This window comes from Thalassophryne amazonica, chromosome 5 (genome assembly GCF_902500255.1).
Source record: "Thalassophryne amazonica chromosome 5, fThaAma1.1, whole genome shotgun sequence".
In the NCBI taxonomy this organism is placed as follows: Eukaryota; Metazoa; Chordata; class Actinopteri; order Batrachoidiformes; family Batrachoididae; genus Thalassophryne; species Thalassophryne amazonica.
Genome location: NC_047107.1, coordinates 119,146,871 through 119,163,113, shown reverse-complemented (window position 1 = coordinate 119,163,113; position 16,243 = coordinate 119,146,871). Strand labels below are relative to the sequence as shown.

Sequence of the window (16,243 nt, the reverse complement as noted above, 5' to 3'; positions counted from 1 at the left end):
ATTTTTTTAAATTAAGAATTATGCTAATTTCTCACACCATAATGCATCATACAGAGGGTGCAGAAGACCACATGTCTATCTTTTAACACCCGTGGGACATGTCTATGGAGACGCTCAGTCACCCAGGTTCATGGTGCTCAAGTAGGTTGACTTAGAACTGTCAAAAATATTCCTAAACTTAACTTAAAAAAAAAAGTTAAGAGTGAAGAGTGGTGTCAGGGCTGTGAGCCACAACTACAGAGTGCTTAAAGTGGACATTTGGGTTTAATCCTTAATGAAGTCATTAAAAAAAACTAGAGCCCGTCAAGGAAGGTTAGAAGACGTTACCATGTATGTACCATATTGGTAATATTAAATCTTCTCTGTGTTGAAGAGCTCAACATGTCTGTTTAGAAATGTAACTGACAAATGATGATGTATCTTTAACAAAAAAAACAACTAGTTGACAGGGTGACACCCCCCCCCCCCCCAATATTTTCTATGTGGGGGTACAGAAAAACCAAGCTGAAGCCTATAAATATTACTGTACTGTACTAGTGGCATTTTTAAGTTCTTGTTTTTTACTACTTTGGGAGGTCCTGTGACTTACACTCCGATGTGACTTGTACACCAAAAAAATTAACAAATTAATAATAATATTGAGATATTTGTCATTAATAAGAATTATTATGATTATTTACATAGGATTTCACAGGAATCAAAGCACAAAACTACATAAACTCCATTAATAAAAGAATAAATGGCAATAAAAAAGAACTCTGCAACAATGATCAAAACTCAAATAACCCTGACAACAGTGATAAGTGAAAAGACTTATACTGCAGTGCAACTTACATGTGGGTTTTTGTCCTCAAAAGTTACGTTTTTAACCGGTGTGACTTATACTCGAAAATAGAGCAAGTTTTTTGATGTTTCAAAAACAAAAATTACATATTAGGTGTAATGAGTGTATTATTTACTGTGGAACCTTAAAGTAATGCCATATGAATTTTTCTCCAGGTCCAAATTAATAACTTCTCATAGATAAAAGATAAAAGTCTTCTGGACTGACAGGAGTCGAGTCTGGTGATAAAGTCCCTGCACACCTAGCAATGAAATATCAAAGAATCTCTTTAAGAAATTATGAGATTATTAACTTGAGAAAGTAGCACTTTGGTGTCTCTGCAGAAGAATCAGTTTGTGTAAAGTACTCAAGCTACCCTGCACTAATACTGTGTCCTAAACAGTACCAACCCGGACCACTTTTCCTGCAATATTCTTAAATATATTTAAGTTGCAGTTAATGTTTCAGAGAGGATATTTTCTTCCTGAACTGCTTTACAAGCTACTTCTACTCCCCACAAAGTTGGGTATTTGCTTTCCAAGTTTCCAGCATGGCGGGAACATAAGCATTCAGGCAACATCGCAGTGCTGGACTCACGGGTGGTGGAGGACGTGAAGGCGGCGGTGGAGGCGGCGGATCTTTGATGACCTGGAAAACAAAGAAGCAAAGGAGCGTCAGCACATGACCCATCAGGAGACGAACGCACCAAAACACAAAGACACGTGTCAGGATGAGCCACAGACGTGAGCGTGACAGGTGGATGAGTCAAACAAAGATGTGCCCGAGCACGCTGTAGAGCGGACACGTTGCTGCCAGACACCACTGGCTCCCAATCGCCCCGCTGACTGCTGATTACAAGGATTCTGCTTGTAAGCCAACATCAGGGGCCCCCCGTGCAAAATAAAGAAGGATGCTGAAAACCAACTTGTTGACAGCGGAGTCTTTGGGGCGAGCGCCGCTGCCCATTTAGCTCTTAATTAATTGGATGGGGTTCAGCGCTCCCAAGCAATCCTCCCAATCATAAAGTCCTGAGGAGTTAATTAGCTCCAAAGAGATACAGCGGTGGCGGCTCAGGCTCGACTCCAAGCGGTGGCACCTCTGTCACAGCAGAGTGATCAGCCTGACAGCACCGGGTATGACGTGGGGTCCCCGAGAAGCAGGTTTGTCCCAGAATGTGATTCCACTCACGCACAAAGATGTCAGATGACCATACAGTCAGATGATTCCCCAGCAGATGTTCAACTTTACTGCACACTTGCTCCATGTGGGTAGATGATGGCTTTTTTTTTCCCATTTGTAAGTGGAGCTGTCAGGAGTTGTCAGGTTTATACCTGACAGGGCAGAGGTCATGACCTTTATGGGAGACTGACATGACCACAACTGTTGGATTTCCTCAGAAGGATGCTAACATACTTGGACAGACTGCCAATGGGGAGCGGATAAAACATTGAGAACTTGATGATGCAATGCAGAGAAGAAGGGTTATACATGGCAAAGAAGACTTCGCCAGTGTTACAGGGATGAGATAAAGAAACAGGTGGTCCAATTAGTCCATGGGATAGCCCTGTACCACCTAAAATGGCTCTTACATTCCAGTCCCAGGACACCACCGCCAACACAAAAAAGAAGGAGAACCTTCTCTTCCTTGATCAGTTAGGGATTACAGAGGGGTCAAAAATTGTGCAAATTATTTGTTGACCTCATGTCGTCTGCACCATCTGTTATGTTTCATGTCATGTGGAGAAACAGGTCATAGGATCAATGCAGAACAGGTTCCTCAGTGGGACAGACGTTTAACAGCCAATATGTAGACCTGGACTTGATACCTGGTTCCACTATCCTTGGGCAACCCACTTCATCGGCACTGTCCCAATCCACCTGGCTGTAAAAGAGTACTGTGTTTGGCCGGGGAAGTAACCAGTGGTGGACTGGTGTCTCCTCCACGGGGAGTTGTAGACTCTCAGGAACCAACACCATTGGGCCTCAAAGCCTATACAAGTCTTACTTATTAATAGCATCAACTGATGTTGATCTTGGATGCCCTTTACTTAAGAGACCAAGTCTTTAAAATCCTATGAGCTCAACCAATAATTTGCTTTTTTTTTTCTTTTTAAAACTAAAATTGGAGCAACTACCATTTTTGGCCCCTATACAAACTGGCACACAGACCATGACGCCCATTGTTCTGGTTCTTATCTCTGGCATGAAAACTGAAATCAGACTTTGTCACCATTTTTACAACATAACTCAAAAATTTTAGCATGCAGATAGCAGAAGTTACACCTTTTTTTAATCTTCATCTTCAGATAAATAATATGATGTACTTGTCCACAGGACTGGACTCATTTTAAATTTCCATCAGTGTAAAATTCCCTTAACTGACCCCTACCTGGACAAATCCATGGTAACGGAAGTACAATGAGAGCAAACATCTAGTCATATCTTACCTCCCCATTAAAAAAAATTGCTCTGATTGTAACTTTGTGACCATAAAGTTGCCTGCTTGCTTACAGCTGCTGCTCTGAGAAGCTTCTTGTTCATTTTGTGTAGGATCATGATATCCTGAAGGTGGGCTGTAAGTGTAGTTTTGTCACTTGGGGGGGAGGGGCGCTCCAAACTTCTTGGTAGCAGTTAAAAGCTCCATTTTCACTTCAGGTTTCTCTGGTTGGTCCAAAAGGACACTGGTCCTCTCTGATACCACAGTGGGTCATTAGTTCGCCAAAGCGTCTGCCTATAAATAAATATAAATTACTAAGTGGACAAGTGGACATATCTTAGCCTGAGGTGTGTGACAAAGTGGAAGACCTTTGTCCATTAATCAGGAACAAAGACGACACCATCATCACTGCTTATGCATTTACTAAATGAGTTCAGAAGAGGGGAAAAAAAACCCTAACGTAACCATGGTCCGTCGTAGACTCTAACAGCTGCTTCATTTACCATTGAGCACAGGGATCCCATCACATTCTCCACAAACTGTTTTCATTATTCTAATGAAAAATAATCAATTAGGGTTAATTAAATGCGCTCTGACACACAACTGGCGGTAACCAAATCCAGTAAAGGTCGCGCGGCAGCCTCTCCATACGCTGATTAACATCATTTTAGACGAACCTTACGTTGGCGGGATTATCTCCTTTTATTAAGTAATTATGGAGCAGATTTCCTGGACATATTGTGGGATAAATAAGGCATTATACAAATGACAAGGCTCGGCTGCTCCTTTTCCAGCTACCTGATGGACAGATGTGATGAGGACTGCTCAGCAATGCAGCAGCAGCATGCGCCGTAATTAAAAACTAAACCACATGACACTTAGCCATATGACATCAGGCCCAGCAGCTCGCCATCACAACCGCAACGCCATGGGGAGAACCCGACCAATCAGAGGTGTTTGGGCAATCATCCCCATATGGCTGTCATCACAACTGTCCAACTGGACTTGGTAATCCACTTCTTCAACCTCAACATCAAACACCGTTGTGTTGAGCTGTTTGGAAAAGCTTATGGCAAAAAAAAAAAGAAAAAAAAGAACTAAAATAAAAAAATATTCTCACAAATGAACAGATAAGAAATTCCACAACAGAGAAATGACCTAAAGAAAACAAGAGCAATTGTACTTTGGATACACCAAAGTTTGAGCACTTCCTGCCTTCAAAACCTGATAATCAATCAATATAAATATCAAGTCAAGTTTGGGAGCATGTGCTGGTGCTAACGACACCACGGAACAGCCTGGGGTATTGGATGGCAACCACCCAGGCAGACAACCGATCCAATAAAAATATCACTTGTCAAAAGTTTTTTGTTTTGTTTTTTTTTTTGGGGGGGGGGGTAGCAGGTCTGGAATCCAGGTCCACCTGAACGTACAGGAAGACCAAGACTTTGTGATAGTGTACTTTTTGTAAAAATTGCATGCTCTTCTGATGTAAGTTGGGGGATCGCAACACTGATACTGAAACCTGGCCCATTTGTCAATGTCAAGGAGCCATTTGAGAATCCAGGAAATTTCTGAAGACTGCACCAATGGTGGCCCACTATCTATGCCAACCAGATTCAAATCAAAGCAGCGAAAGGTCAACATTCTCTTAAAGTAAAGGATCAATTAAAAACAAATTTGCCTCTGAATCTCAATACAGATTTGAGTGATACTAAAGACCAACATTGTACTTGGATTAAATATTCAGAGGGATTTCATACCAGTATGTGTTAAATGGTCCTATCCATCCCAGACAAATGTTTCAAAAAGTACTACACACTAGTTCCAGATGATCTTAGAAGAAGAGTGTGCTTTGGTTACACCCACCATGTGTCAATGTGACAGGCCAATCAGAGGTCTGTTGGCGTATCAGGCCAACACACCAAATGTGAACAGTCCATTCTGACAAAGGAAAGGAAGAGCCAAGTTTGGTTCAGGCCCTGAAGCCCAACGGGCCACTTCTTATCCCAAGATACTGAACCATGATGCAAACAAGGTTTGAATAGTGCAGCAGATGTCAAAATATTTACAGATGATTCTTTCAAAAGGTGAGACAAGCACCAGATTCAGCACAAACACTACTTAGACTTACTTACTCTTTTGAGGAAAAAAAAACAAAAAAAAAAAAACTGACCACTTGAATTTTCAATAGGCAGCCAGGTAGGGGTCAATTGAAGAATTACACAGGGGTCAAAATTTAGAAAAGCTCCATCATATTGAAAACTTTAGCACATTATTTGTCTGATCATAAAGATTCAAAAAAGGTATAGTTTGGACCATCTATGACTGAATTCTATGGAGTTATGGGGTAAAGACAGCAAGAATGGTGACAAAGGTCAATTTCAGTTTGTACAAGGGTCAAAAGTTAAAGTTGGTCCAATTTCAGTACAATGTGATGCAAATTACTGGCTGAGTTAATAGGGTTTTAAAAAGGAATCGTTTGCACCATGGGCCATGTTTAGTTGTCACGTTACAGTGTAACATATGTCACAAGTCATAGAATCCAATGGACGTCAACATTGTTTGACCTTTACTTGAAGACCAAACATTCAGCACAGTCAAAACTATTCCATTTATTCATCCTATTAGCTCAACCAATAATTTGCACCACTTTTTACCAAAATTGGAGCAACTTTATCTTTCCACCCCTGTACAAACTGAAATTGACCTTTGTCACCATTCTTGCTGTTTTTACAGCGGGGAGGTGATGGTCTAGTGGCTAAGGTGTTGGGCTTGAGTCCAGAAGATCATGGGTTCAAATCCCCACCTGACTGGAAAATCACTAAGGGCCCTTGGGCAAGGCCTTTAATCCCCTATTGCTCCCGGTGTGTAGTGAGTGCCTTGTATGGCAGCACCCTGACATCGGGGTGAATGTGAGGCATAATTGTAAAGCGCTTTGAGCGTCTGATTCAGATGGAAAAGCGCTATATAAATGCAGTCCATTTAACATTTACCATTTTACACCATAACATTCAGTCATAGATAGTACAAACTGGAAATCTGGACTCTTCATGATCACACAAATAATGTGGAATAGTTTTCAATATGATTGGATCTTTTTTTTTTTATTTTGACTCCTGTGTATTTCTTCAACTGTCCCCTACCTGGTCACTGACTGAAAATTCAAGTGACTTTTTCAAAAGCGTAATGTCTAAGGAGCAGGTGTGCCAATTTTGGTTCTCGTTTCCAGAAAAGAATGATTTTTAAATTATCTGCTCCACTACAGCTCCCTCTGAATGGGACGTCAGTCTATCACAGGGTCCTTCACCACTCAAAGTTGGTACTCGTGTACAACTGTGTGGAATGGGACAATGTAGATGTGGTTTCTCATCCACAGACAGAGAAGTTAACTTGAAGCACACACCTGGACTTGGACCTCCACATTACATGAAAAATGGGCAGGGGTGGCCATGGCCTGGGAACCTTCTGTACTAGAAACAAGCGCACTTAACTGCTAGGCTTCCACCCCAGCCTAGTCTGATCAGTAAAAGGTTCAATTTAAACATTCTAGATTTTGAGATTGGCTGATGCTGGGCCATTAGACATTGCTATTGTGCTACTGCATCTGAACGACAACAATATTTTCAGAACCTGTAACCTTATATACCTTATATGGGGGGGGGGGTTACACATGTATACCCATGTTGGCCAGCAGACTAAATTCTTCGATTCAAGCCAAAGGCTGTGCCATTTTCAGTGTCATTCCCAACAAATAATAAACAAAGAAAGTAGTGCTCCACAGCTTGTATGACCTCTCTGATGGCATCAATCCATGCGGTGATGAGCGAGAGAACGGGATTGTGGGAGAGAGGTTGGGCATGCATGTATGTGTGTATGTGCACAACCTCATCCCGACTGCTGAAACCTGGCAGACTGGGGGTTTAAATATTAACAAGCCACACATGGCCCTCCTCTTCTGTGGCGTCCCTCGATGGAAGGCAACAGCAGTTCTCTCCACCAAGACAAACACGTCCGCGGCCAGACATGCTGCAGGGGGTTTACATTTTAATGCCTTTGTTGGTTTTCCAAAATACTCGTATGCTTCCATCTCATCCTGGACGGGCTCCCTTCAGGTCCACAAAGACAGGTGACGTCCATCATTTAAGGGGCAGTGAGGGCAAACAGGAGCGGTGGTGCCACGGTGCGGGGGGGTACGAAGGGTAAGTTTGTCTTCATCAGGTCTAAGTAGAAAAAGCAAAAACACAACGTGGAGTGCACCATCTGCAGCCCCTCGCTTGCAGCCCCAAACCATAATCTGCTGTGGATTTTTGCAAACGGTTAAGCGGGTGAGACCGCCCTCCCAAAAACAGCCAACACGGGGTGAGGGATCCACAAAAGTGGCTTACAGAAATGTCCAGGATGGAACAAACATGCAAAAAAAATGGATTATGGGAAAGAAATGTCACTCCTGTGTACACCTATGGGCAGACAATCATGGGATCATAAAGACTCACCCTTTAGACTGGGACCTTATACCCAACTGCTCATCTTTGATCATGTTCCTGACCTCTGACCTTGAACACTGAACTCTGATCCTAACTGCTCTCCTTTGATCAAGTTCCTGACCTTTGATCCTGTTATCTGAACTTTAATCCTAATCACTCACCTTTGATATTACTCACCTCAGCCTTTGAACTTGAGTACTGAACTTTGGTGCTGATCACTCACCTTTGATCTTGAACTTTGATCCTGGCCACTCACTTCTGATTGTGTTCCTGATCTTTGACCCTGATCACTGCACTTGATCCTCATTACTCACCTTTGATCTCTGAGCCTGACTCATCACCTCTTATTATATTCTGAGATTCTTATTACATAGATTGTGGGGGGGTTCCCATGATGCACTGTTTCTTTCTCTTTTTGCTCCGTATGCATCACTCTGCATTTAATCATTAGTGATCGATCTCTGCCCCCCTTCACGGCATGTCTTTTTCCTGGTTTTTTTCCCTCAGCCCCAACCAGTCTCAGCAGAAGACTGCCCCTCCCTGAGCCTGGTTCTGCTGGAGGTTTCTTCCTGTTAAAAGGGAGTTTTTCCTTCCCACTGTTGCCAAGTGCTTGCTCATAGGGGGTCGTTTTGACCGTTGGGGTTTTTCATAATTATTGTATGGCCTTGCCTTACAATATGGAGCGCCTTGGGGCAACTGTTTGTTGTGATTTGGCGCTATATAAGAAAAAAGTTGATTGATATTCCTGACCTTTGATTTTGTTCATTGAACTGAACTGTCCTTGATTTGATCTTGACCTTTGTTTCTGACCACTCACCTTTGATTGTGCTCCTGATCTTTGATCCTGTTCACTGAATTTGAATCCTGACTGCTACACTTTGAATCGTAACCACTGATCCTCATCACTTATCCTGATTTCTGATTGCTTTAATGCCATAATCAGGAATCAGGATCAAAGATTTGGATCAAAGGTGCCCATCCACACCAAAAATTGAATGGATTCTTCTACAGTCGATGCTCAACACCTCCGATACATTTCCTTAAAATGGCTTATTTCTTTTTGCATAATCATGCTAATAAGCAAACAACCAAACGTAAACAAACAGGCGCAGATGATCTTAGAACCTCCACGACAGGGGGAGCTAGTAATCCCTTCAGGGTATATTATCAGTCCTCTGTAACACAGCTTTTGTTATTCTGTCATCTTACTATAGCTAAACTGTTGAAAACCCTATTTTCATCTATTCTCATGATTTCCAATGTGATTACACGCAGCCACCAACATACCAACAGGATGTGGTTTCCATAGTAGAGAAGCATGAATCTTCAACTGGACTGGGTTGCTTGACGCGAGGACGTTTCGCTTCAAATCGCAGAAGCTTCCTCAGCTAAAATTCTTGCTCTGGTAGTCTGACTTCTGTCTTGACTCTTGTAGAGAAGAATAAACAGAAGCCAACAAAAGCTGGAGTTTCTTAAACCTAACCAGAGCCCTCCTACCGAGAGGCCGACTGCTATAGGCTAGTGACTAAACAATAGCTCTAATTAGCACCTATTGTGCTCTAGTTAGCACCCTCCTAATGACAGGACAGCTGTCCCTCCTAATGATGGGACGTGAATGACTCATTACCATGAACAAAAGACTGAAACTGCTTTGACCTGAGTACCCCATTGTAAAAAGGGGACAAAGCGTGTCTCAGACCCCCTCCCCGGTTAAGGCTGGGTTTCAACTGTTTCACATAGAATGCTTCCTTGACACCTCTCTCAAACCATTTCTTCTCTCTGGCTAAGATTTTAACTTCCTTGTCCTCAAACGTGTGGTTAGTGTCTTTCAGGTGGAGATGAACTGCAGACTGAGGTCCATTTGCGCCCTCTCTGCAGTGCTGGTATAGCCTTTTGTGTAAAGGTTGCTTAGTCTCACTTATGTAGTGTTCATTACAGTTTTCCTGACATCTAATAGAATACACTACATTGCTCTGTTTGTAACTAGGGATCCTGTCCTTAGGGTGAACTAATTTCTGTCTCAAGGTGTTAACCGGTTTAAAGTAAACTGGGATTTTGTGCTGTCTGAAGATCCTCTGTAGTTTTCCCCCTACTGCTGCTAAATAAGGGAGAGACACTCCTCTTCTTCTTGTCTCTGTCTCCCGTCTATCTGGTCTCTTTGTTCTCTGGGCCTTCTGCACTTTGTCCAGGGACCATCGTGGGTACCCACATACTGTGAGAGCTTTCCGTACAAGTTGTTGTTATTTAGCCCTTCCCTCTGCAGTTGTGGGCACCTGTAGGGCTCTGTGTTGAAGAGTCCTGATCACCCCGAGCTTGTGTTCAAGGGGGTGGTTTGAGCCAAAGAGCAGATATTGGTCAGTGTGAGTGGGTTTTCTGTAAACACCTGTCTGGAGCTGCCTGTTCTCTCCAATCGTAACATCACAGTCCAAGAAGGCTAAATGGTTGTTCCTGGCATCCTCACGTGTGAACTTGATATTGGAATCCACCGAGTTGTTGTATTCTGTAAAGTCCTCAACCTCCTGTTGCTTGATTTAACCCATGTGTCATCGACATATCTGAACCAGTGACTGGGAGAGATGCCCGTGAAAGACGTCAAGGCTGTCTTCTCCACTGTCTTCTCCACTCCACTCGGGGTGATCAGGACTCTTCAACACAGAGCCCTACAGGTGCCCACAACTGCAGAGGGAAGGGCTAAAGAACAACAACTTGTATGGAAGCCCTCACAGTAATGTGGGTACCCACGATGGTCCCTGGACAAAGTGCAGAAGTCCCAAAAAACAAAGAGACCAGATAGACAGGAGACGGAGACAAGAAGAAGAGGACTGTCTCTCCCTTATTTAGCAGGAGTAGGGGAAAAACTACAGAGGATCTTCAGACAGCACAAAATCCCAGTTTACTTTAAACTGGTTAACACCTTGAGACAGAAATTAGTTCATCCTAAGGACAGGATCCCTAGTTACAAACAGAGCAATGTAGTGTATTCTATCAGATGTCAGGAAAACTGTAATGACACTACATAGGTGAGACTAAGCAACCTTTACACAAAAGGCTATACCAGCACTGCAGAGAAGGCGCAAATGGACCTCAGTCTGCAGTTCATCTCCACCTGAAAGACACTAACCACACATTTGAGGACAAGGAGTTAAAATCTTAGCCATAGAGAAGAAATGGTTTGAGAGGGTGTCAAGGAAGCATTCTATGTGAAACAGTTGAAACCCAGCCTTAACCGGGGAGGGGGTCTGAGACACTCTTTGTCCCCTGTTTACAATGGGGTACTCAGGTCAAAGCAGTTTCAGTCTTTTGTTCATGGTAATGAGTCATTCACGTCATCAAGAGAGTCGTCAAGGGAGCCATCAGGAGAGGCTTCCGTCCCATCATTAGGAGGGACAGTTGTCCTGTCATTAGGAGGGTGCTAACTAGAGCACAAAAGGTGCTATTAGAGCTATTGTTTAGTCACTAGCCTATAGCAGTTGGCCTCTCGGTAGGAGGGGTCTGGTTAGGCTTAAAAAACTCCAGCTTTTGTTGGCTTCTGTTTATTCTTCTCTACAAGAGTCAAGACAGAAGTCAGACTACCAGAGCAAGAATTTTAGCTGAGGAAGCTTCTGCGATTTGAAGCGAAACATCCTCGCGTCAAGCAACCCAGTCCAGTCGAAGATTCAAGCTTCTCTACTATGGAAACCACCAGGACACTGAGAGCCTATACAGAAAGGATGTGGTTTCTTCACTTCCCCTTGAGGTTTTTCCTCTATAGCGTTGCTAAGCCACTGCAGATAACTGAAGTAACTTAGGTGGAACAGATACCGACAGCGGCATCAACCCGCTGCTGGGTTGTGGTCACGGTTTGATCTTTAGGTGGATTTAAACCTCAGAGGTTCAGGATAGAGGCCCTGTAATCAAATCCTAAACCAACAGACCCTCACACATGGTAGATGGCTTCCCAGGCTTCGAGTTAATACAGAATCATATGTTTGTGTTTCAACCTTTGTGAGCACTTCTTAAGAAACATTGCTTTGGCCAAAACAGGATGTTGCAACAGTTGCAGTAAAAAAAAAAAAAAATAAATAAATAAAAAATTCCACCATCTTCATCAAAACCTTTTAAATAAAACAATGAGTCAAAAGTGCTTTTTAAAAATTGTATTAATTAATTTTTTAAAACAGTTTACATATCTCCAGTGATGCTTTGTTTCAGGACACACTGAAATGCCATTAGGTCCGTACATATTTAGACGGCGTCTCTTTTTATGTGTGCTCAAAGTGCTGAATGTGAATTTCAAAGAGAAGTTAGATCGAAACAGGTTTTAGTTACAGGAATTATATAAATTGTTTATGTGTGGTCATAATCTGAAAGGGACCAAACATAATAGACAAAAGCTGCTAAGCTGTGCGTTATTCACCCTGTTAGAAGAGTTGATTTTAAGTGTTTCGTATCTCGCAAAGGCCCATTATCACTTTCACAGCTATGCATCCTGGAAGCGCGCATTTTGAAATCTAAAGTCAGGGTGGCTGATAACACCAGCTGATATGACGCTTTCACAAACATATCAATGGCAATATGAGAACTTTTATTTTACAGAAGAAACAATTGGGCAGTTGGAAATAGTCATTACATAGTAATGACTATTAATGTAATGTTTGGGACTTTTTTCTTATATTTTGTAAATGTTAGCAAGAAATAAAGACTTCTAAAGCTAAAAACTCTTTTGTAACCATATACACCTCTGTAGTGATTTACAAGACTATTACAGAGATGTAGCATGCTAACTAGTGACACAGGAACATCACTGTGAAAGACGTGGGACTGAAACAAATCAAACAAACTTTGGTTCTGTTAACAGTCACACATGGAGGAAAACTTCACAGTGTCGGTGTCCTCATCTTTTACAAGCTATTTAAACATTGCGCACATTACGGCAAGTAACCAAAAGTTGGCCACGGCCCAGAAACGCTCATCAAGTGACAAACGCCAAATGCTTGTTGGTCGTCATTTCTAGCTAATCTGACTGTAGCATTAGACTCTGTTCAAACTGGGGTTGGCAAAATCCAGCTCAAGCAGAAGTTATCAACTGCTTTCATGTGCGATAAAACAGTTAAACCAAGTGAATATTTCAATTTTACACTGTTTGACTCACCACTTTACAGCAAAGAGGCCAGAACCACCACATGAGCGCCAGAGCCACAAGGACCAGCAGCACCAAGAAGACGATGGCCACCACCAAACCGTCTGACTAGAAGATAACAATACAGGAAGTTTAGAGGGTGTTCGGAAGAGTTTTACATCATTCACAAAGAAAACTCGCTCACAGCAGGGCCTAAGACTTGATGGTTCCTGGGTTCGTCATGAGCATCTGAACCCATATGCTCTCAGTTGAGGTTAAAGTTTGGGTCTTCTTCAAGACATTGACCCAGCAGCTACACCCACCTGTAACTATGTAAAATTATTTGAAGTTACACACAGATGTCAGTGTGCTGCCACACAAGGAGCTTAAGTAAATGGACTGTATTTATATAGTGCTTTTACATCTGCATCAGATGCTCAAAGCGCTTTACAATAATGCCTCACATTCACCGCGATGTGAGGGCGCTGCCATACAAGGAGCTTAATTGCACATGATAAGCAACTTGAGGATTTAAGACCTTTCCCAAGAGACCTTAATGAGTTTCCAGTGTGACTGGGATTTTGAACAGAGGATCCTCTGGTCTCAATCCCATTTCTTTAACATCTATAGGCCATCAACTCTCTACAAGGCAGCCCTAAAATCCTTCTTCCTGTGACAGTCTCCACTTCCCCTGAGAAGATCCCTATCCAGATGATCCCACCATCATATTTTTGGTCAACCTCAGGGACTACTCCTACTCAATGTGCGGGAAAACCTCCAAGGGGAGGTAGAGGTAGCAAAAACCCAGAACACAAAAATCTTGCTGGAAATAGGGAAACCAGGCGTCTTGAGTAAAAAGCCTGGGAAGAAGGAATGGAGAATTGAATGGTTGTGTATTTTCCCATGGGTTCTTTTGGGTTCAGGGCCAAAAGATTAACACTGAGCCAACATTGGTGAGTTCACTAGCCAAAAGGATGGCCAAAGGGGCTGGGTGGACTGTAATTCCATTATCAGTCTAGAGCCTTCTTGGGCCAATTCCGAGCTACAGAAAGTCCTCCAAGCATTAATCAACAAAATATCAATGAAGCAGTCATTAGTTGGGATCATAGTTCCACACAGAGAAGTGAGTGTAAAATATATCTGAATGTGAGAAAACAGGAAATGGAAGGAAATGTTTTAAAAACAGGAAGTTAATTTTTACTCACACATGTGGTGGCAGTGATGGTGTGAGCACTGGAGATGAAAGACTTCCCATTATTTAAACTGATCAGAACATCCATAGTCCTGTAAAGAAAACCAGTTTAGACAGTGTCACTGTAATGTACAGTTGAATCCAAACCCAAAAAGCTAGGTGTTATAAATGTTCAGATAACAGAGGAAGTCCCGCACAGGAGATCAGGCTCATCAGACTGGCGCTTACCCCCAAGAGATTGTAGTGTCTACGACTCCCTTCGTCTGTTGCAGGTTAGAGTTAGACACATGGGTTAGACAACATGGTAGGAATGGCCGATCCATCGGCCGTTCCTACCATGTTGTCTTGTGGAACCAATACACAAATACCCAAAGCCAGAACTCTTAAACTGTTTAAAAAAGAAACCACCAAAAAAGAGTCACTATTTGTATTATAAAAGTCAAGTCTAAGTAACTCCACAGACACAAGGTGGTTCCGAGGGGGTCGTGGATGCAATTCTCACACTAAAAATGACTGACTGTTCTGTTTCATGCTGCAGTAACACTGTAAAAAAAAAAAAAAAAAAAAAAAAAAAAAGGAGGGTCTACATTAGTACAAAGAACACAATGAACTGAGAGTGTCAGAGAGACTATTGCCGTTATTATCACAGCTGAAACTGGACGAGTGCTAACGAGGCTCATGAGCTCCTGTGACTTATTTAGAGAGGAAAATGCAAAGGCCAAATTGGGTGCAATTAAAACCCTAACAATGAACGGCACTGCAATTTCCATATGTCCATTACGTCCGATCCAATTACCAACGGTATAATGAGAATTCAGGATATTGAACAAGTAAAACGCCTGAAATACTCCCTTCAGAAAGAGGAGATAAAGAAGTATGGTGAGCTTTTGTGTGTGAGAGGCGAGCTGTGAGTGTGGCAGTGTACAGGGGAGGCCTGAATAAAAAGTGTTGCTGCAGAATAATGAGCGTTCTCTTTGCTTGCGATTTTACCCGAGGCGGTGCCTGGGCTGCGGACTCTCCTGTGGTTCAGAACAGATGAATGAGTACACCATGTGTCCATTACTGTTCAGGCGGACTCTAAATATTCCCAAACCAAACCGTATTACTCCCAATAATGTTTAAAAATCACACAATTTTAAAATCTGTACGTTGACACTACCGGCCTGTTGATACTTTTTCTTCTGCATAACAAACATCATGGATCAGGAGTCATGACTGAAAATGCAAGGTTACAATAAACCCATGAAACAACTGCTACTGATCATTTATTGGAAAGATTCATAATCACAACATCAAACTGATGACGATCCAGATGCAGGACCGAAATGAAATTTCTGTGAAATTTGAAAACTTCCATATTTTAGTGAATACAATTATTCAATTCAAGTTATTTCATTTATATAGTGCCAAATCACAACAAAGTTGCATCAAGGCACTTCACAAGAAGTAAGGTCTAACATTACTAACCCCCAGAGCAAGAACACAGGTGACAGTGGTAAGAAAAAAACTCCCTCTGATGATGTTGAGGAAGAAACCTCAAGCAGCCCAGACTAAATGGGTGACCCTCTGCTTGGGCCATGCTACAGACACAACTGACAATACAAATATACAAGAAATTTTGGGAGTCCATGCTGGTGCACAGGAAGGGAGGCTTGCAGAAGAAGACACCCACTCCCACCTCTGAATGGGGCTGCAACCTCAAACAGAGAGAAAAACAGAATCAGGGTGGCAGAAAGACAACAAATGCAGTATAATTTGTCAGCATTAAGCAACAAGAAGAAGAGAAGAAATACTAAGGTGATCGCCGACCACTAGCCCTAAGCTTCACTAAAAACCCAGAATTTAGATAAAGTTGAGTCCGCGGCACGCCCCCGTTTCTTAATAAAATTAATTTAAAAGTGTCAAAAGCCATAGTAACCATACTATGCCAGTATGCTAGCCGTAACAAAACGGAAAATAAGAGCAGCTTAAGTCTGGACTTGAAAGTCTCTACAGAATTTGACTTGTTTAATTGGAACTAGAGGAAATGCTGCAATTTGGTTCAAAATCTGAAGATGCAAAAGTACGAGTACAGTATTTTCCAGATTACAATTTGTGGTTGGGGGGGGGAGTTTCTAGTTTAGGAGGTCCTGTGATTTATACTTTGGTGGCAATTGACATACCAAAAAATGACGGGTTCATTATTATTATTCATTATTAATTCATA

At 42.2% G+C, this 16,243-nt stretch overlaps 1 protein-coding gene across 3 annotated transcripts in view; it reads right to left on the bottom strand.

The window, feature by feature from the left end:
• antxr2a (ANTXR cell adhesion molecule 2a) overlaps positions 1–16,243 on the bottom strand; it is a 154,919-nt gene that overhangs the window by 74,818 nt on the left and 63,858 nt on the right. Inside the window, exons 11-13 of one of the 3 annotated variants that reach the window (XM_034171194.1) lie at positions 14,047–14,129; positions 12,879–12,970; positions 1,421–1,471 (exon numbers count right to left, since the gene is read on the bottom strand). In XM_034171194.1, coding sequence (XP_034027085.1) covers positions 1,421–1,471; positions 12,879–12,970; positions 14,047–14,129 — 226 coding nt within the window. Of the gene's footprint in view, positions 1–1,420; positions 1,472–12,878; positions 12,975–14,046; positions 14,130–16,243 lie in introns of all 3 variants that reach the window. The other 2 variants (XM_034171193.1, XM_034171195.1) reach the window with 2 other exon arrangements.